This window comes from Pelobates fuscus, chromosome 12 (assembly GCF_036172605.1).
Source record: "Pelobates fuscus isolate aPelFus1 chromosome 12, aPelFus1.pri, whole genome shotgun sequence".
NCBI lineage: Eukaryota > Metazoa > Chordata > Amphibia > Anura > Pelobatidae > Pelobates > Pelobates fuscus.
The window spans coordinates 103724364-103746422 of record NC_086328.1 but is presented as its reverse complement, the minus strand read 5'-3'; the positions used below and the strand labels follow the sequence as shown (position 1 = coordinate 103746422).

General features: G+C 39.8%; 1 protein-coding gene across 3 annotated transcripts in view; it reads left to right on the top strand.

The window, feature by feature from the left end:
- Nucleotides 1-4597: 4597 nt before the first annotated feature.
- Nucleotides 4598-22059, top strand: part of LMO1 (LIM domain only 1) — a 112814-nt gene continuing 95352 nt past the window's right edge. Inside the window, exon 1 of one of the 3 annotated variants that reach the window (XM_063438452.1) lies at nucleotides 4598-5396. In XM_063438452.1, coding sequence (XP_063294522.1) covers nucleotides 5375-5396 — 22 coding nt within the window. In that variant the 5' untranslated portion in view covers nucleotides 4598-5374. Of the gene's footprint in view, nucleotides 5397-20865; nucleotides 21503-22059 lie in introns of those variants that run through there. The other 2 variants (XM_063438451.1, XM_063438453.1) reach the window with 2 other exon arrangements.

Sequence of the window (22059 nt, the reverse complement as noted above, 5' to 3'; positions counted from 1 at the left end):
GTAGTACAGTATAGAATGGTCAAAGACAAGCCGAGGTCGAGGGTAACAGAAGACAGGTAAGCGAGAGACAAGCCGAATCAAGGGTAACAGAGATAAGCAGAGCAAGGTAAACAAGCCGGGTCAAAACCAAAAGGGATAATAGAATACACAAGCACTGAGTGACTAGAACAAGCTAGAACCACGACAGGGCAATGAGCTAATGAAAGAAGCTCTGTTAAATACCCTGTTCAGAGCAGTAACCACGCCTCCGAGGCTTCCTGATTGGTCCTGCAGCAATTGAGTGACAGGTCGTTCCGGAGGAGTGTCCTGATGACAACTTCCTGCCTAGATGCTGTAAAAGGCAGTCACTCCCTCGCGGCCGGCCTTGCATGACCGGATAGACCGTGGAGAAGGGAGCCATCAGGCCGTCTGGATGGAGGAACAGCTAAGTCTCTACCTCTTTCGGAGGTAGAGACCACAGGTACCCTGACAGTACCCCCCCTCTCAGATACGCCCACCGGGCGGAATACACCAGGGCGAGAAGGGAATCGAGAGTGAAACACCCTGCGGAGACGGGGAGCATGCACCTCCTCCTGAGGTACCCAACTTCTCTCCTCAGGACCATAACCCTTCCAATCGACCAGATATTGCAGTTTCCCCCGGGAGATTCGAGAATCAACGATGGAATTGACCTCATACTCCTCCTGACCCTCCACCTGAACTGAGCGGGGAGGGGCGATCGTGGAGGAGAACCTGTTACATATTAATGGTTTTAGCAAGGAAACATGAAATGAATTAGGAATGCGTAAGGCATTAGGCAACGCTAAACGATACGCAACTGGGTTAATTTGAGACAGTACCCTGTAAGGTCCAATATATCGAGGAGCAAACTTCATGGACGGCACTTTTAACCGAATGTTTCTAGTACTTAACCATACTCTATCGCCTGGAACAAACACCGGTGCTGCCCTTCTACGTTTGTCAGCGTGTTTTTTAACCAGCGTAGAATTGTGCAGAAGGATTTGTCGAGTTTGATCCCACAACTCTCTTAAATTGGCAACATGAACATCCACCGACGGTATCCCTTGAGAAGAAGACTCCGAAGGAAGGATGGAAGGATGAAAGCCACAATTCAAGAAAAAAGGGCTAGAATGCGTAGAATCACAAATGAGATTGTTATGTGCAAACTCCGCCCAAGGAATCAAACCGACCCAATCGTCCTGGTGTTCTGAAACCAAACAACGTAAATATTGTTCAACCTTTTGGTTAGTGCGTTCAGCAGCTCCATTGGACTGAGAATGATAGGCAGAGGAGAAATTCAATTTGATGCCTAGTTGGGAGCAGAATGATCTCCAAAAACGGGAAACAAATTGTGAGCCTCTGTCAGAGACAATCTGGGAAGGTATCCCATGCAAACGGAAAATCTCCCTGGCGAATATCTCCGCTAATTCGGGCGAAGATGGGAGTTTAGGTAAGGGAATGAAGTGAGCCATTTTAGTAAATCTGTCTACCACAGTGAGGATGACAGTCTGCTTTTTAGAGATAGGCAAATCAACAATGAAGTCCATTGCCAGGCAGGACCAAGGCTTTTCAGGAACCTCTAAAGGGTGTAGAAATCCGCATGGAAGCGAATGGGGTAGCTTGGTCTTGGTACAATCTTCACATGCCCCGATGAATTCTTTAATATCCTTGCGTAAGTCAGGCCACCAAAAATCTTTAGAGACCAGCGCATAAGTCTTGCGGATGCCAGGATGCCCAGCCACCTTACTGTTATGGAGACAGCGTAGCACCTCCAGTTGGAGAGCGGCAGGAACGAAGTGTCGATCCCCAGGGGTCTGTTTGGGTGCCAAATGCTGAAACTTCATGATCTCAGAAAGCAATGGAGAGTGAATCCTGAGATTCGTGTTCGCGATGATATTCCCCTTAGGAACTATGGAGGACAGAAGTGGTTCAGTTATAGTGGATGGTTCATATTGACGAGACAATGCATCGGCTTTAGAGTTCTTAGAACCAGGTCTATACGTAAGTACATAATTAAAGTGAGTGAGGAACAAGGCCCAGCGAGCCTGCCTGGCGGACAAGCGCTTCGCCTCCCCAATATAAGAAAAGTTCTTATGATCCGTTAGAATAGTAACAGGGTGTAGTGTCCCTTCCAGTAAATGTCTCCACTCCTTTAAAGCCTTAATGACCGCTAACAATTCCCTCTCCCCGATGTCATATCTGCTCTCAGGCCCAGAAAAATTTTTAGAGAAGAAACCACAAGGGTGTAACGGTTTATCCACCCCTAACCTTTGAGACAGAACAGCCCCAACTCCTGTCTCAGAAGCATCGACCTCGAGCAAGAAAGGCAGAGTCGTATCAGGATGAACTAGAATGGGAGCTGAGGCAAAAAGTTCCTTGAGAGTCTTAAAAGCACCAAGAGCTTCCTCAGACCAGAACTTAGTATCAGTCCCTTGTTTGGTCATATTGGTAATAGGCGCAATGATAGAGGAGTAACCCTTAATGAAGCGCCTATAGTAGTTGGAAAACCCAATAAACCTTTGGATAGCCTTGAGTCCTTTGGGCAAAGGCCAGTCTAAAATAGATTGGAGTTCACCAGGATCCATTTTAAAACCTTCCCCAGAAATCACGTACCCAAGAAAGTCTACCTGAGCCTGATCAAAACTGCACTTCTCCAATTTGCAGTATAGACCATGTTGCAGAAGTTTGTGTAACACCTTTCTGACCTGTCTATGGTGAGTCTCAATCTCCTTAGAGTGTATTAGTATGTCGTCCAGGTAAACAATAACACAATCATGCTGAAACTCCCTAAGTAGCCAGATACGTATACCGGACCTTAGAATGGCCGGACTAACGTAAGTAGTACAGTATAGAATGGTCAAAGACAAGCCGAGGTCGAGGGTAACAGAAGACAGGTAAGCGAGAGACAAGCCGAATCAAGGGTAACAGAGATAAGCAGAGCAAGGTAAACAAGCCGGGTCAAAACCAAAAGGGATAATAGAATACACAAGCACTGAGTGACTAGAACAAGCTAGAACCACGACAGGGCAATGAGCTAATGAAAGAAGCTCTGTTAAATACCCTGTTCAGAGCAGTAACCACGCCTCCGAGGCTTCCTGATTGGTCCTGCAGCAATTGAGTGACAGGTCGTTCCGGAGGAGTGTCCTGATGACAACTTCCTGCCTAGATGCTGTAAAAGGCAGTCACTCCCTCGCGGCCGGCCTTGCATGACCGGATAGACCGTGGAGAAGGGAGCCATCAGGCCGTCTGGATGGAGGAATAGCTAAGTCTCTACCTCTTTCGGAGGTAGAGACCACAGGTACCCTGACATAGACATGTGCAATTTGTTTTGGTCCGAATTTAAATTCGGGCGAATTTCGGCAATTTGGACATTCTGATACCAAAGTGCCGAATTTCCGAAGTGCTGAATTTCCAAAGTGCCGAACCGAATTGCCGAAGTCCCGAATTGTCAAAGTGACGAATTTCGGAAGTGCCGAAGTGCTTCAGATTTCTGAAAAGTGGCAAAACAGGAGAGGGATGGAAAATTAAGGGAATGATGACAGGAATCGAAACCTAACCGTACCCCTAACCCTACTCCTAACCCTAGCCCTACCCCTAACCCTACCCCTAACCCTAACCTTCCTCTAACATTAACCCCAATCCTAGCCCTACCCCAAACCGAATTCTCAAAGTCTCAAATTCCTGAAGTGCCGATGTCCCGAACTGCTGAATTCTCAGATTGCCGAAGTCCTGAATTTTGGAAGTGCCGAGCCGAAGTCCCGAATTTCGGAAGTGCCAAACCGAAGTTCTGAAGTCCTGAATTGCCGAAGTCACGAATTTCAGAAGTGCCGAACCAAATTTTTTGCCCATGCACATCCCTACTGAAGACACAGCTAGAATTCAAGTTCACTCACTTCAGCTTCTCTGAACTTGACCATTACAATATTCCCTTACGCAGCCATTCAGTCTAGCATCTCTCTCCAAGCCACCTACCTGGATATTCTCAGGGGTTAAATTTCACAATGGGAAAATGTGGATATTGCGATAAACTAATTTACTTTCACCTTTAGTTTCCTTTCGGTCCCCCACATCACAGTAGAACACATGTACTTTTATACTGAGCCGTCACATTCCGTTAGGGAGATTACAAACAATTTCAAATCGATCCCTGTGTTTTGTATTTTCTTGAGAGCCCTTGTATGTCTGCTAGCATTAAGGCATTGTTTTCAGCCTCTCACACTAGTGTGGTGCTGAGGAGGGGGGGGGGGTAATACAATAAAACACGTATTGTTACATTTTATTAAAGATCATGGATGCTTTATTTCTAAAATGTCTCTTTATCTGTTTGTGCATCTATATATGTGCGTGTTTTTATATGTATGCATGTGTGTGTGTGTGTGCATTGTGTTTATTCCTATACTGTATTTTCCCCACTTTGATAAAACATGTCTAAGGCCAATGAGAATTCCATCAGGCGTATTTCTGAAGCGTCCTATTTAAATAGGTGGGTTTTACCGATGATGTATCCCTGCATCACAATTCTCCTCCCTATTCTTGCACATACGCACACGTACAGACACACAGACTGACTGTGCTTTTGTGTTTTGTCAGAATTAATGAGAAAAGTTGCCTTGCCCTAGGGGTAATTAGTGTCCTTGGAGTTAAATAAGCTAATACTTAGACACCTCTGGCACAGGCAATTATGTTTGTGTATTGAATAATTGATTCAAAGGAGGGGGAAGGGTTGCTAATCAGATCTGAGCATAATGAATTGATTTAATTAACAAGAGGATCTTAGGGTCCCTGGGAAATGTGTGCATTTATTCAGCGGTAGGAGAGAGCTTCGAGCACATAAATTGAGTGAGCGAGGCAGCGAGCACATTCCCTTTCAGCTGCAGAGACACAGATTGTCTTCTTTTCACGAAATCATTTTAGATTTCGGGGGAGTTTTAAGAAAAAAGCACTTTAGAAGTCTGTGCGGCTCGGCAGCAGTAATAACTGCCAAGGTTATGAGCGATCACATGCAATTAGATTAAGACAAATTTTATTCTGCAAATTGAAGGATCAGAGAGACGGAGAGACAGCGAAGCTCCTTCAATCCTTCGTTTTAAACTGCAGGCTTAGTTTATGCAATTTTTAAGGCACAAGAAGGAAAGAGAGAGCGAGAGAGAGAGGGGGTCAAACTGGTTTTTAGGGGACAACAAACGTTCCTGAATGTAATTTGAGCTTGGTGCAATCTAGGTTAAAGTCGTTCAAATTTGCAATTATTGCCGGCTTACTGGCAGAGGACGATCGGCTGCAGGGTAGCTCGTCTGTGTTCCCAAAAGCGTGTCCTTCCCTCCGAGTGGAGGCTTCTGGTGACGGAGCATCTGCACTGCCTTCAGCTTCTGGGACAATGGTGCTGGACAAGGAGGAAGGTAAGTCTCCGCTATTTCTTAATCTTGTGTCTGTGCGTTATGTGTTTCAGGTGTTTGTGGTGAGATGGTGCTCGCTGTAATTAGACAGGGTGGGATGTGTGCATGCAGATCGTCTCATACGGCAGCCTGGGGAGCACCAGCTCTGCTCCTTTTAAAACCACGCTTGTTTGTACACTCGGCATTTCGAGAAAGTAAACAACATTTCGACGAGTTGCTGTCATTGCAGCAGCCCGTCCTCCCTGCCTAGCTGCCGTGTGGGTAGAGCGCTGCTTTCGATGGCAAAGCACTCGTCATTTGAACGCTGTGCTCTTCCAGATATTTGTATGCTCTGAGCATTGCTCTTGGCTACTCATTGTTTTACTGTCCACCTCAATCTGTACTGCCGTGAAATCCACTATTATTATCTCGCAGAGCATGGCTCTGCTAACTTGGGCTTCACAAAGGGAAAAAAAACAAAAAACCCTGGGCTCTACTGAAACTAATTTACTTCTCAAATGAGACACGTGAATATGATATCTGACAGGAGGGAAGTTTGGGTCTCTTAAAAATCTTTTCTCTAAATCCACAAAAAAAAAATTTGTCCAGGGCTTGGGAGCAGGGGAGAAGGGTCGACCTATCATGAGATGAGTCCTGAAAATCTAGAAATGTGTGACTTTTACTGTATTTAAAATTCTGGGTTTCGAGAGATCATAGTGGACACACTGTATAAAAAGGGAAGACGATACAAAACGAGACAGAAAATAATGTAATGAGATTTTTTTTGCCAATGTATTGTGTATGCGTGTTGACCACATGACGAGGATGAACTGTAGTCATAAATGCATTAGATAAGACTTTTAAGTGACATCAAAGTCTGTTAGCTTCCTGCACGAGCCCCAATAAACAGCAGCAGCTTTCTGTAGCCTAACGCAGCAGACACATGGGTCACAAAGGGTGGCTAGTGCAGAATATGTGTCAGTCACCTTCTGTTCCTCCGGACCAGCTGGTGGGATTTCTTTTAGGACAATCCATTTACAATGAGAAAGACTGGAAAGTGGGATCAGTGTCAAAGCGAGCACTTTACTTAAAATCTCCCCAATCCGTCTGCGAAAAGGCTGCTGTATGGCTAGCAATTTATTTTAATGACTGGGCAGATGTCTGACATTTATCTACTTTACAAATGTAGCAATTATCACGGATCAGTCTGTCTGTAGATCTGATCCTCACTGCATCACCAGGAAATATCACATTTTTATACATGACGCTTGTTTTCGAGTGAATACAGGACAGATAAAATAAAGTCATATCCACTCTTCGAGTGGCCGGGTCACGCAGTGCAATGTCCCTGGAAAGATAGTTAGCTAATGTCTAATTCTTAGCTTCTAGGACTGAAATGCTAATATTAATCTGTTTGATGTTTATAATAACAATTTCAGATAAAACTATATTCTGGAACCCAAGAATCCCAGAAATGTGTATTTATACGCCTCATAAAACTATTTCATTGTGACAGGTAAATTTACAGATATTAACGGAAGGATCTTTATATAAAGTGCTGGCTTTGTTTGTTGAGAGTTATGCTTGTTAAGTGTCAAATCAGTTTTTTCTTATAACTCATTAACCATTTGGGTTCTGCTTTGAGAGTAGAGAAACAAAATACTGTGTCAAAGCTTCCCTCTTAAGGTGACTTTCATGAATTGTGTGACGAATTGAACCAGTTCTGATATATATTCATAAAGTTAGCAGCTCTCTTTGTCTGTTTATAGTCCCGCTACACGGATATATGTCTAATAGGTCATGATATATGACCAAGGGGTGTATTCACTAAGCTGAGTTGCTATGACTTTAGAACCAGTTGCTCAATTAGGCCCTAGCCTAGCCCATAAGAGCTGAAAAAATCCCCAACACAACATATTAGACATTTTTCACAATTTCTACTTTTTGACTTTATTTTACCTCCTGGTTTAGTGACGAGAATACCAAGTGATGTTACTCAACGTCAGTCCTACCGCCTCTCGGCAACTGAGGCTATGGACCCTGTATACAATACTTACACTGACATATATGGAGTATTGGCAGAAAGGGGTGTTTAACCCAACTAAAATCTGTTTGTAAAACTAATTACAGCAAATTGAACTCAGCAGCAGAATTCAGTAGAAGAAATACTTTTAATGACCACTGAATTTATTAAAACGTGTTACAATATCACAAAAACAATATTACGCAGAGTTTGAGATACTTTGCATACCCAGTTCTTTATATTGTTTTCTATTGACTTGGAGTAAAATCAGAACATGTGTTTCTGGCTGTAATTTTGTTACAATGTTGCTTGCTATTTTGATCTTTCCATTTTAATTACCAATTAAATAATATCTAAACACCCATCTGGGACCTATGTGATGAGTACATTTGAATTCAGAAACCAATCTGCAGCTTTATATAGTGACTTTCACTCGCTGGGTATTCTGTGTATAATGACTTCTTAGAGCTAGTTATACTGTATATACTGACTCCATATAGCTGTATATACTGACTGCCTATATCTGTATATACTGACTCCATATAGCTGTATATACTGACTTTCTATATCTGTATATACTGGATTTCTGTAACTGTATACTGTATATACTGACTTTCACTAGCTCAATATAGTGACTTTCTATAACTGTGTATAATGTATATTATAGCGTTCTATTGCTGTATATAGTGACTTTCTATGGCTGAAAATAATGTATATTCTGACTTCCTATAGCTGCATATACTAACATTATATATATGTACATACTGACTTCCTCTAGCTGCATATACTAACATGATATATATATGTACATACTGACTTCCTCTAGCTGCAACTACGATCATTATATATATATATACATACTGACTTCCTCTAGCTGTATATACTAACATTATGTACATACTGACTTCCTCTAGCTGCATTATATATGTACATACTGACTTCCTATAGCTGTATATACTAACATTATGTACATACTGACTTCCTCTAGCTGCATTATATATGTACATACTGACTTCCTCTAGCTGTATATACTAACATTATGTACATACTGACTTCCTCTAGCTGTATATACTAACATTATGTACATACTGACTTCCTCTAGCTGCAACTACGATCATTATATATATATATATACATACTGACTTCCTCTAGCTGTATATACTAACATTATGTACATACTGACTTCCTCTAGCTGCATTATATATGTACATACTGACTTCCTCTAGCTGTATATACTAACATTATGTACATACTGACTTCCTCTAGCTGCATTATATATGTACATACTGACTTCCTCTAGCTGTATATACTAACATTATGTACATACTGACTTCCTCTAGCTGCATTTACTAACATTATATATGTACATAATGACTTCCTATAGCTGCATATACTAACATTATGTACATACTGACTTCCTCTAGCTGCATTTACTAACATTATATATGTACATAATGACTTCCTATAGCTGCATATACTAACATTATGTACATACTGACTTCCTCTAGCTGCGTATACTAACACTATATATGTACATACTGACTTCCTCTAGCTGCATATACTAACATTATATATATGTACATACTGACTTCCTTTAGCTGCGTATACTAACATTATATATGTACATACTGACTTCCTCTAGCTGCGTATACTAACATTATATATGTACATACTGACTTCCTCTGGCTGCATATACTAACATTATATATATGTACATACTGACTTCCTCTAGCTGCGTATACTAACATTATATATGTACATACTGACTTCCTCTAGCTGCGTATACTAACATTATATATGTACATACTGACTTCCTCTAGCTGAGTATACTAACATTATATATGTACATACTGACTTCCTCTAGCTGCATATACTAACATTATATATATGTACATACTGACTTCCTCTAGCTGCGTATACTAACATTATATATGTACATACTGACTTCCTCTAGCTGCGTATACTAACATTATATATGTACATACTGACTTCCTCTAGCTGCATATACTATCATTATATATATGTACATACTGACTTCCTCTAGCTGCGTATACTAACATTATATATGTACATACTGACTTCCTCTAGCTGTGTATACTAACATTATATATGTACATACTGACTTCCTCTAGCTGCATATACTAACATTATATATGTACATACTGACTTCCTCTAGCTGCATATACTAACATTATATATATATGTACATACTGACTTCCTCTAGCTGTATATACTAACATTATATATATGTACATACTGACTTCCTCTAGCTGCATATACTATCATTATATATATGTACATACTGACTTCCTCTAGCTGCATATACTAACATTATATATATGTACATACTGACTTCCTCTAGCTGCATATACTAACATTATATATATGTACATACTGACTTCCTCTAGCTGCATATACTAACATTATATATATATGTACATACTGACTTCCTCTAGCTGTATATATTGACTTTCTGTAACTGTATATTCTGTGTATATTGACTTCTTTTACCTGCATTTTCTGTATATACTGATTTTTACACACATTCATAATGTATTCAGGTCCATAGTGTATGCTGGTATAATATCCTTAGCAATGACAAGTTATGTAATATAAATTTTCTCTATACTCCATTAGAATCCATGAATTGATATTAACTGTGCAACAAAGTAACAGGGTATCCTACTCAGTTATAAATCCCACAAATATCAGCCAATGTCTGCAAAGCGGGGGATAATGGGGGCTATGATCTACCAATAAATAGAGCCAATGTACATACACATATGCCAGTATTGTCTACTTGTGTCGAGATATGACTGGACACACAGAGGGCTTTACCCACTAAACAGTGAAAATAAATCGTAATGATTTGAAAAGTGAACGGCTGTGACAAACTAGAACTTTTTTCCCCAAATCGTCTATTTTAAGGTAAATGTTGCAGTTTTCAGTTCACCATCATTCGCTGTCTAGTGATAATTCTCTAAATGCCCAATACTAGCGGTATTATTTACCAAACAGTGGATTGTCTGGAATCCTTAGAAAGCACAACTTCCTCAAAAGATCCAAACAGCTGTGTTGGAGACATCGGTAATTTGGAAAATGTTTCAGATCGCCTATTTTCGGCCTTAAATGTGCAATTCCTTGTGAATGGCTGACAATTCCCAGTTTAGTGATTGACTGCCATGGTGTCACTAAGGAAAGGACACTATGTTCAGCTTCACAGCCCTCACCGAGCTAGTAAAAAAAAAAAAGGATGTGCCAGTCCCAATGCCACGGGAACCTCTCCGCTTTCTTCCATGTTACTCTCCCTGCCAGGGCCAGCGTTATACCGCAAGTAAATCCTTCACTTCGCTACAATGTAGCATAATTGGAGATTCTGTTTTAAGTGCCATATTTTTCATTTCACCATCGTGAAATGACTTAAAAAGATTGCAGGCACCAGTGATCAATACGTTTCTGCTTAACGCATCCTTTAATCATGAGCGAGTGTGTGTCGTTTGCAGCATCTTTAGCTGAGGGCTACGAGGTAGTAAGGAACTTTTTACAGTGATTGTCAGGGGAGCAGCGGGGCGTCTTCTGAACAGGCGTGTAAGTCAAGAGGCGCGCAGAGTTCTGATGGGTCACTATTTAATCTTTTCATTTTATTTCGTAGCCTCAGTGAACCTACGGCTCTCAAAGAGAAAGCAAAAGAAAAACCAATGGCGATAATAAAAAGTGTATCTGACGGCGCTGGCTATCAATCCGACGAGAGGTGTTCGGCTAAATGCGTATTGATTGTGTGTATACTGGAATACAAAAAGGTCAAACGAGAGGCTTTCGACACCTGGCTGTACGCTGGCTATTTAGACTGAGAAAATACAAATGATTTGAGATTCATTGTCTTTTATTGTACGCCAAGACAACAGGAAGGCAATGAGTATTCGGGGACCAGTAATATAGTTTTGGAAACAGTAGGAGTCATGAGTTACAATCACTGTTATTTCTGCCTTGAAGGAATAAGACAGGGTGTAAAATGATCTTTAATTAATTCAGCTCTCAATCTCCCGAGACATCATTTACATCGTTGTGTTTCTGGATAGTTCTTTTTTTTAAATGCTGGGACATAATATAACTATATAAAAATCAGGTAGAGCAGAGACACATTTAAACTATTTGATTAGTATAAAACAAGATAATTAGTTTAACCTGCGTCGTGATTTAAATCTTACTTAAAACAGAGCTTTAGCGCAACGTCAGCAGCCATTAAGTAATACGAATATAGTCACATAGCAATTTGTGTCTAAGCTGGTTACGTGACGTATCTATCCCCCTCCCCACTGTCTTCACAGCTCCCATTAATCCCAGTCAGCCTGATACTGCCTGAGGATACTGGGAGTTGGGCATCACAACAGAAGAAAATTGCATGCACTGACCTAAATCTTTGTCCTGTGCCAAGCGTGTAGCGAGATTTATTGGATATACTACATATTTACAGACTGCAGCAATCACTGTGATTGTTCCGAACTTGTTAGTAGAAATGTGTGTGCATTACCTTATCGTATTGCTTATTAGAATTATTGTTATGGCAAATGCAATTCACTATACTTGACGAGCATTTTTTAATGAGCCAGATCTTTACATAGAGACGGATTTCCTTTGCTAAATTTGAACTGTTTCTGGGGCAAATTGTTAAATTTAGAGCAATTGCCGTGGAAACCAACAGAATTTTTCCGCTACCGTAGTTGCTCCACTTCTGACATGCTAAAGATGTTCCCTGGATCATCACAGGACGCGTAAAGATGTTTTATAAACCCCAGAATCCTCTAGGTTCGTATACTCTGTGTAACGGATTCTTTAAAGAAATATTTTATAATTATAAATTACAAAACTGATCTCAAATACTTGATTTGTTCTGCTTACCATAAAATCTCAGCTGAGTTGGAATTATAATTTTTATAAATCCCTTATTTCGGCCCTAATTTGTAGAGTCTGTTGTCAGCTGACGACAGCAGAGGGATTAGTTAACAACTGGTAAAAATTTACATGGCACTTCAGATGTTTGCAAACTACATTTCCTATCATCCTCAGTTGGCCTAAAAGGCAATTGCTGCCTTAAGCTGTCCCCCTTATATTCGCTAAACAAAACAGGGTTCAATATTACTACCATGAGGGGGGGAAAAACAGCTAGACAGTGAAATATATTGTTTGTTTTATTTCCAATTACCAAGGCAACAGATGCCTTATAAACCCAGATTTGGCAGAATATATAAATATTTATTATTTGAGGGGTGATAATATTTGACTTATTATGGTAAATTGTAAAGCTGTCATGCTGACTGCATGTGATACATAGGGGCACCGATAACAAGACAAATTGCATTTATAGAACAAATTTAACTATTTGGCTTAACCCTTTCACTGAAATAGCAACAGAAAATATTGGCTATTGTTTCTTTAAGAACATGCACTTAATATAACCAAAAACTGTAAGATATGTTGGATTGTTAATATTGTATAGAAAAAAAGTCTAAAACCGCAAAAAATATTTAAAGAAAGTTACTGCATCCTTTTAAAAAAGAGTTGCACCCTTTACATGCCTGTGTCTTAGCGTGGCATTACTGATCCATGTGGCATTCTAGTGGCAGAGTGGAATAGTCAAACGTGGTCACTTTATGAATCTGACAACTACCAAACAGAATGGGGTTATGCAAGTTTAGGTTAACTCCTTAAGTACTAGGAGTTAGTCAAATTCAATATATATCATGAGATGCCCAGCCTAGCCTTGTTTCTTAAAGGGAAAAAAAAAGTGGTTCTTAACCTTTTTTAAACAGGGAACCATATTGCATGCATTGCATGACATCCCATTCTTCCATTCCATTCAACTGAAAAATCAACTCAGTGACCCATTCTGCAAGCGTTATAGAATTAATAAAATATGTTTTCAAACATGTTATTTAGACTTGTCCCAGGGTCCGGGTGGTCTCCTGTATTGCTGTTCCAGTAGATAACTGATTGTGGTTGTTTGCACGGGTGAATCTGATTACCTGGAATAGCATGAAATAGCATGGAGACCCAAATCTGTACCCCACCCCAGGGAGTAAGGACCTCCTCTTGCACCTTTATTCCAATAAATCCCAATAATAATAAGAGTTCATATTTTATTAGCAGTAAAAATGTCCACTTTGCTGATTTAATCATGGATGCCCTAGTGGCATATTACAGGAAAAAATAAAACTGAAATGAAATATTAATGTATGGTGTAATATATCAAGAGTTTGAGGTATAACAACATAATTCGCCTTATGGGACTTTATTTACATTGGCACTAATTGTAATATCCTTTCCAACCACCAGACCTTCTTACCTCCCAGTATTAGGAGAGGCTAACTGGGGATGCCGGACGCCATATTGGTGAGGATGCCATCAGGCAGATAGGACGTCATCAGACACACACTACGGCTGGCTTCTTAAAGAAAGCGAGCCACCTGGCCATCCCATAGCACAGCACTTACACTACCTGGGTCTCAAAAAAGGGGGGTGGTGGGGATGGGGGGGGGGGGAATTATCAATGCAAAAACAGCTAATTATGCCACAAAGTGCAAACAAAGGTGAAATCGCCATGAAGACTAGTATAATGCATCCAAACACCTAGCACTCTGTCTTCTTAATAGTAAAATGGCCCTACTGGGTCTGATTTAATGTGTCCATTCCCTGGCCCATGAGATGGGATTGAGGGTTAGAAGATTAGCAGTGCTCTTTACTAAAGTGGGAATTGACAGGAATTCAAAGTGAATTTCCAGTTTTAAACCATAACAGACAATTCTTTAAGTCAGCAATGTTTTAATTTCAGGTTAGTGGCCTAAAATGTGAAATTAATTTCACATTCTTGAGGAATTTTGCTTGAACGAGGTTCTCTATGCAAGCAGTGGGTGGAGGTCCGTAATTGTTCCCGCTCACCTTGACTCAATACACAGGGTTCTAACTCGGAACTGTGACAGATACAGGTTGTCAATGTAAATAACGTAATGCCTCTATACCGTTATTCGTTTCCTGTCAATGGGCGTTGAAGCAAAACTCACCTTCCAGCTCCGGGCTACGCTCGTATTGTGCATTTTCCCATATTTCCATTCCCCTATTGTGCAGATCAGGTTAGGAAAATGAAAAAGGGATAAAACATATTAGAAACTCTTCCCCTGTCCTTGAACCTTAGAGATTGACCTCTCTAAATCTCATTAGCTGTCTGAAAAGACATTTTAAAAGTTATCTAAAACACACTTTTTATTATCTAATCAGTTAATAGTGTAAAAATATCACTAGAGCAGATTAGAGAGCTCAGATGGTTAATGCACCAGTTTAAAACCAATGTTCTGTTTCAAGTTAAGGTTAATCTATTCTCCAGTCTCTATCTAGTCGATAAAATGAATACTATCTTGTTGAGTGATAAATAATTGAATCTAATAATAAGCTGCTAATTCACTTAAAACCCATGTGAGTGTACAAAGGCTTTTGGCCTCATTTCTTTTTCAACTCACAAAAATTGACTGTCTTTCACTAAAGTAAAAATGCAAAATCTGCCAGTTGCAAGTTACTATATTTACTTATTATGGGGGGTGTTCGCCTCTTGTGTACTGCCTTCTTTTACGGAGGTTAGAACAGATATTGTCAGTGTAGCTAAATAAATGTTTGAGATAAGTTAACTATGAAGAAATGCCCTTTTTTAAATTTTACTGCAGTAGCGATTCACTGTTTAGAATCACGTCCTATATGATGATCATATGATATGATATGACATCATATAGCAGTGCAGTCAGTCACTATGATATAGAAAAATGGATTTCAGCATGGGAAAATAGACCGCTGATAACTTGTGTAATGGACTTTGGCTCCAGAGAGACTTTAGGAAATACATTGGGACAGCAAATGCTGTTTTTCTGATTCTATGACATGGCTGCTGCAGTTTGGACAGAAAAAAAAAAATCCAATTGAAACACAATTTATGGGGAGGAGATATAGGCCCTGGCCCCTCTCTGGCCCTCGCAGGGTTAAACGTTAAATAGAGGCGGCCAGTCCAGTTTTAAAAGGATTAGGAAAATATGCACACATATAAAAAGCTTCATTAACCGTCTTGGACAAAGTCTAACTGGAAAACTAGATGCCCAGTCAAATTATTACTCATGGTCATGGGAGCCAAAAAGGCACTCATTAAGTAGAATCTATGATCCAACCAGCGGACCCTCCGTCTGCAAAAGAAGGACATTCCCCTACTCACCTGCATGTTTTGCCATTCAGACCAGGGGATCAGACTGCTGATCTAAGGCTGTGGCACATTTTGCCTACATTCCTGCTTGCACACGGGTGTCTATTATTACCATGACTTTGGATATTATCCCAACTAAACCCTTCTTCATATGTGACAGCAACAGAATATTATAAAGCTTTAGTAGTTACCCCTCATCACTTTTTGAGCAGTGCTCCCTCTCAGCATTTTTTTTGCATGTGGGCCATTTATGGGTTATTTTACAAGTTACAAACAAGACACAGCAAACCTACAATAAAGGAACACATAGTAGATCATGAGTTAGATGATCGCTCCCCGATAATGCACCATGAATTGAGCATACAATCCACAAAATTATAACAATCACTTTAAAAAAAGATTTGAGGCAATCTGGATGCAAATATTTTTATTTTTTTTTATTTTCCATTGCTTTAACTCTGCAGCCATTTTACTTCCAGTTGGGAGACCAATAGGACATGAGATTCAGTGACGGTCATTCTGAATTAATGGCATTCTTTTCTGCCCTTCTTACGCGAAATCTCCTGTTATCCAGGGACATTCTCACAGGGGTTCCTCCTTAACCTGAAGGCCGATCTCTTGATCTCACAGGATATAGGTTGACCAGAGTTTGGTCCATGGGCCTCAACCCACATGCTCTTCCGACTGTTCTGGTCATGCCACCGCTGTTACGATACGACGACTACCTGAGTATGTTAAGATTCATTGCATGTGTCAATAAATTAACCAGATCCCTTTGCAGTGAAGCTCTAAATCTGTCTGGATCACACTGGGGACAATGTAATGTCACTGGTGCTTCTTACCCCTAGTCAATCCAACCCCTTGTATAAAATGTGAGATGACAATAGTCAGAATAAACCTCACAATTGTAGTAGTGTATGCATGGCTCCATTCCCAGTGAATATGTTCTAGATCCAACAAGCGTGGCCACTTCGAGGGCTTCTGCCTAGGAGGTGGAAATAGCTTGAGAATTTAATGAGGAATTTCTCCAGAAACCTACAAGTGAAATATATATTTTACTCTCCATACACGAATACAATTTTACAATTATTTTGAAAAAAAATACAAAATGGCGAGCCAAAATAGCACTGGTCATTGGCCGAGCGTAAAATATTCTTACTGATCATCAGTGAGATCTTTTTGATTGCTACAAGTTCTCGTAACGCCAAATATCAGCACGTGGTGAGTAATACAATAATCAGTCTGATGCAAACTGTGTTCTCTCTCAATAGAGATCATTTATAAAAGGGAAAACAATGTGTATGGGTTCTAGATAAGGTGAAAGAAACTGACTTTATGGTAATAAGAGGTCTGCTGCTAACTTGCTAAAGTTTGAACTAGGAGCATGGCGATATGTTAGAAATTGTTACTAAAGGAACACATCCTAGATTTAATTTATTCTAGAGGATCAATAGTTGGGATCTGCTCATTCAATCGGTTGTGTCAATTATCTTGTCATTATTACAGTCATTCTTCGGAACAGGTGGCTTCCATATTTATCCAGTCTTACCAATCTACAAGTTCTTTCACCAGAACATCAGGAAATATCAGGAAACACTGTATGTCCAACCACAACTGCAATCTAACGGGGGGCTTAAATAATGAAATCACTGTATAACCAACCACAACGTTAATCTAACGGGGCCTTAAATAATATGATCACTGTATAACCAATCACAACTGTAATCTAATGGGGGCCTTAAATAATATGATCACTGTATAACCAACCACAACTGTAATCTAACGGGGGCCTTAAATAATTAAAAAGAAAAAAATCAGGTGAACAAAATGAAAAAAATAACATTTTTATCCTCCATGACTGAGTCAGAATCTCTATTCTTCTGGAAATCCGTAATGTAATAAGTATTAATTTACTAACAGCGATAAGTCAAAGAGCTGCTGTGCAATCATAATACACCTTTAAATAACACTCAAAATTAGATAATTGAGATACAATTGTAAATGGCTCCTGCAGGTGTATCATCTTCAATAACCAGCCCGTACCTGGTACTTTCTTTATAAAAAAAATAAGGATTATCCATGCTACCTCTTAAGAAGAATATCTATGCCCAGTTCATAGTTGAAAATAAAAGAAAATCTCGATGAAGCCCACCTGGTGATAAACTCTGATATAATACGATTACTGTTGGATTTTACCTCCGCTTGGATGTATCGCAAATGCGCTGTTCTTAGCTCTCGAATTTGGTGCAGAATAGAGAACAATAAACATATAGTACCAGATAGAAAGAAAGAAAAACCTTCAATAGTGCAGTTTGTACTAAAACCAGATACGTATTTAATGGGACGCTATAGGCACCCAGAGCACTTCAGCTCATTAAAGTGGTCTAGGTACATTGTCCCAGGTCCCTTAAACATGTAAAGGTAATTATTGCAGTTTTTAAGAAATTGCAATAATTACCTGTTAGGGTTAACTCCGCATGTAGTGGCTATCAACTAGACTTCCTGGGGGCTAGGCGACTTTTTTTGCCTAAAGCTGGACATGGAGACGTGCTATACATGGATACGTCCAGCGTCATCCAATACCTAATCCTAATGCGAGCGCGTGCACATTATGTCTCCGCCACGGCTGACGAAGAGAGAAAGCGGACCTGGACCCAGGTAAGTGACATAAGTGTTCTTTAACCCCTTCTGCACCACAGTGGGGTATGGGGGGGGAGGCTTGATGCTTGATGGGGGAAGATGTAGTGCCAGGAAAACCAGTTTTAAATGATAATAACATGACTTTAACGTAGGTGTGAGCCAATTTCTCGGCATCACAATAAACTTTTGCAATCAGATTCCCATGGGTTGGGTCCATCTTTTTATAATTATCTCCTGTACCAGTTATGGTTCTCTCTAAACTCTGTTCTACTTTGTTCTAGTCTCTCACTCTAAAAATTATGGGACAGATCTGTTACAATTGTTCATTTGCTATGTTATAGTCATTTACTGGGCTTACTTCTGGTGCATGTCCTAGATGATGTAAAATATAAGAACAAAAGGCCTCTTTGAGCATCGAGGTGAATCCTGGGTTCAGTCATAAGATTTTGCTGCGGCCATCACTATGCTTTTACAGGCCACTACCTATCTACATGTTAATGAGCTTTGCAATATACTGATAACCAATCAATGGGAAATTATAGAACTATGTGGCTCTATAGACTATTTGTTGTTTTACCCATAATCCTCTCATGCGGAGAGTCGTGTCTGACCAGTGTATGTGTAGATCGCGCACAATGTTTCTGCTGTATTAAAATATATCAAGGGCACTGTGAATCTGCTGTTATGGGGTATATCGAGAGCACTGTGAATCTGCTTTGTGGGGCATATCGGGTGAACTGTGAATCTGCTTTTAATGTATATATATAGGGCACTGTAAATCTGATGTTATATTGTATATCAAGCAAACTATGAATCTGCTGTTATGGAGTATACTGAGGGCACTGTGAATCTTCTTTTATGGGGTATATCAAGGGCAATTTGAATCTGCTGTTATGGTATATAACCAGAGAATTGTTAATCTGCTGTTATGTGGTATATTGAGACCACTGTGAATCTGGTGTTATGGGGTATATCGAGAGCACTGTGAATCTGCTGTAATGGGGTATATCGAGGACACTGTGAATATCCTGTTATGGAGTATATCAAGGGCCATTTCAATATGCTGTTATGGGGTATACCAAGGACACTGTGAATCTGCTGTTATGGGGTATATCGAGAGCACTGTAAATCTGCTGTTATGGAGTATATCGTGGGCAGTGGGAATCTGCTGTTATGGAGTATATTGTGGGCAGTGTGAATCTGCTGTTATGAAGTATATTGTGGGCTCCGTTCTGCTAAAAGCACTGTGTAATATGTAGCTTGGAAATAGTGGGATAATGGGAGACTTAGTGATAGTTTTATACAATCTATTTGATGCAGGAGACAGAATAGGTTGGCATACACAAAGAAGGATCACATCACTTGGTTATATTTTTATTAATTAAATATTATCTCTAATAAATATCTGGTCACAGTTATGTCCCTTTCTAAATATGATCTTAAATTATAGTTATTTTCCATTTCTCAGAATTGTTAATTTGAGAAAAACAAACAGTTACATTTTAGTTTTTCTCAAGTGATGGGTTTCACCAAAGGAATTCCCTTTAAAGCTTCCAAATTGTCCCACGGGTCTTCTGTAACAAAAAAAGGAATATTGAGCAGACAGTCCAATTCAGGAAATTACCTTTTTCTCCCAACTAATCTACAGACACCAAGCTTTCGCAATACCCCTGTGAACGCTTTACGAGTTTACAATACAACAGGGAATCTTTGGAGCAGAGTGAGTGCTAAATGTAAAACAATTAGCAGACACATTCCGCTGGTTTCCATGGTGACTGCTCCAGTTTTAGAACTTTCCCCAAGAATTGCTCATAGATAATTACACAATTCTCCTCTATTTCTATTACAGGCACAAAAACCTTAACCCTATAACTGCCAAAATCTTGTAACAGACATTTGCTCCGGTTAAAATAAAATTAACGTGACCCCTATACGAATGGCATCCAATGACCTGCAGGCACCCATGATGGCCATATCTATTAAATGAAGGAACAAATTGTACTACAGCGTCTTTCGTTTTTTTTTTTTTCTCTTCTAATTGCACTGAATTGCACTTGGAAAAATAAAATGGGGTCTATTTACTAAACAGTGATCTGCTGTTAATTATCCACACAGGTTGTCTGCCAATCAGGAAATTGATCAGAGAATAAAAAAATTAGGCAGAAATGAAAAAAAAAATATCTCTGATTTAATAACTTCTCATGCTAGGCAAGTTTGGAATAAAATAGGAAATTCCTCAGTCAATCCCCAACTATTCCTGCTTTACTGAGTAACCCTGACAATTTAAAGAATATATAATTTAACGGCAATACAGATCACGCTGTGGAGAAACATAGTATCTGCTGCCACGCTTAAATAAATATTCGTATTAATGATACTTTTCATAGTACATAACTCATACAGGATATAATGAGCCTTTGCAACAAAAGACCCTTAATTAGACAATCTATTATCTATAGTGCAATATACATAAATATATTAGTTCAGGCAGTGCTGGCGTGGAGTTGCAGCGAGTTCCCTGCAGGTGTCGCTGCTGAGCTTGGATGGTTTAAATTCCCCATTAAACCGTGACAGAGGAATGAAAGACTCTGGGAGAAGTATGTGCATTTATTCAGTAGCGTTGAGTACAAAGCTCATGAATTGAGAAAGAAAGACAGCTCCAGCCACGCTCTCGTGTTCTCTGGGTTTTTTTTTTTTTTCCTTCCTCTGTTGCTGAATATTCAGATTGTGATTGTATCCTTTAAGCCGAGCGCCGTAGAGTCCATGAAGCAGATTTATCAGTTGCAATTGCATTAAGACAGATTACACTCAGCAAATTGAACAGTTTCAGGAGCTCGAGACGAAAAGGGAACACAGAAACACATCTCGTCCTTTTCTTTTTCTCTTTTTTTTCCTTTTTTTTTCTTTTTTTCCCTTTCCTAAATTGCGATTTTTGGTTGCTTTCAATTCCGAGGCAGTTAAGTGGGTGACATCGCCATTGTATTCGCAAAGTGCTTTACTTTGGAATGAAATTCTAGCTGAGAGCCATCTAGGTTAAAAGCTGAGTAATTAGAGCTCAGTTCTCGCTGGCTGGCTGGCTAGCGGACAGGCTGACGGACTCTCTGCGGTTCATCAACGGTGTGTTCCCAAGGACTTACTTCTCCCCCCAAGTGAAGACTGCTTGAGACGGACCATCGACAGGCAGCCTAGTCCGATCTCTGAGATGATGGTGTTAGACAAGGAGGACGGTAGGTGGGATGAGGTGCCGGTTACTTGGCTTAATGCATTATAGATGTTCTTCAATATATATGCAAATGGCCGGGAAATGAATATGTATGCAGGCTGTCTTCTTTGCCAAAGCTTGTCTGAGTTAAGGATTTCTTTTTCTTTTTTTGTTAAGTAACCCTGAGAGCAGACTGCCTCCCTCTTGCCATAACAAAGGAGCTGAGTTATCAATGTGCAACTAGGGCAATATGGGTGCAAAGTGCTAAATGTGGTGCAATCAACAACAACAACAAAAATAATAACTTTTTTTCTTTGTAAATACGGAGAAAATACTTTTGAAACCACAACTGCTCTGGTTGTCACCTAAAACACGAGTCAAAGGTAGCTGTCATCATAATAGGGTGTTGAACCCCCCTTCCTCCATCCCATTTATCACCTGTTTTAGGAGAAGCTGACCCAGATGGGTAGTTTCAGGGCATTTTTTTTAATTTTATTTTTAAATCCTTGACCCAATAGAGCTGAAGACTAAAAATGTATAATGAAAAAAAAAAAAAAAAATATGAACTAAACTTCAATTTTTGCCA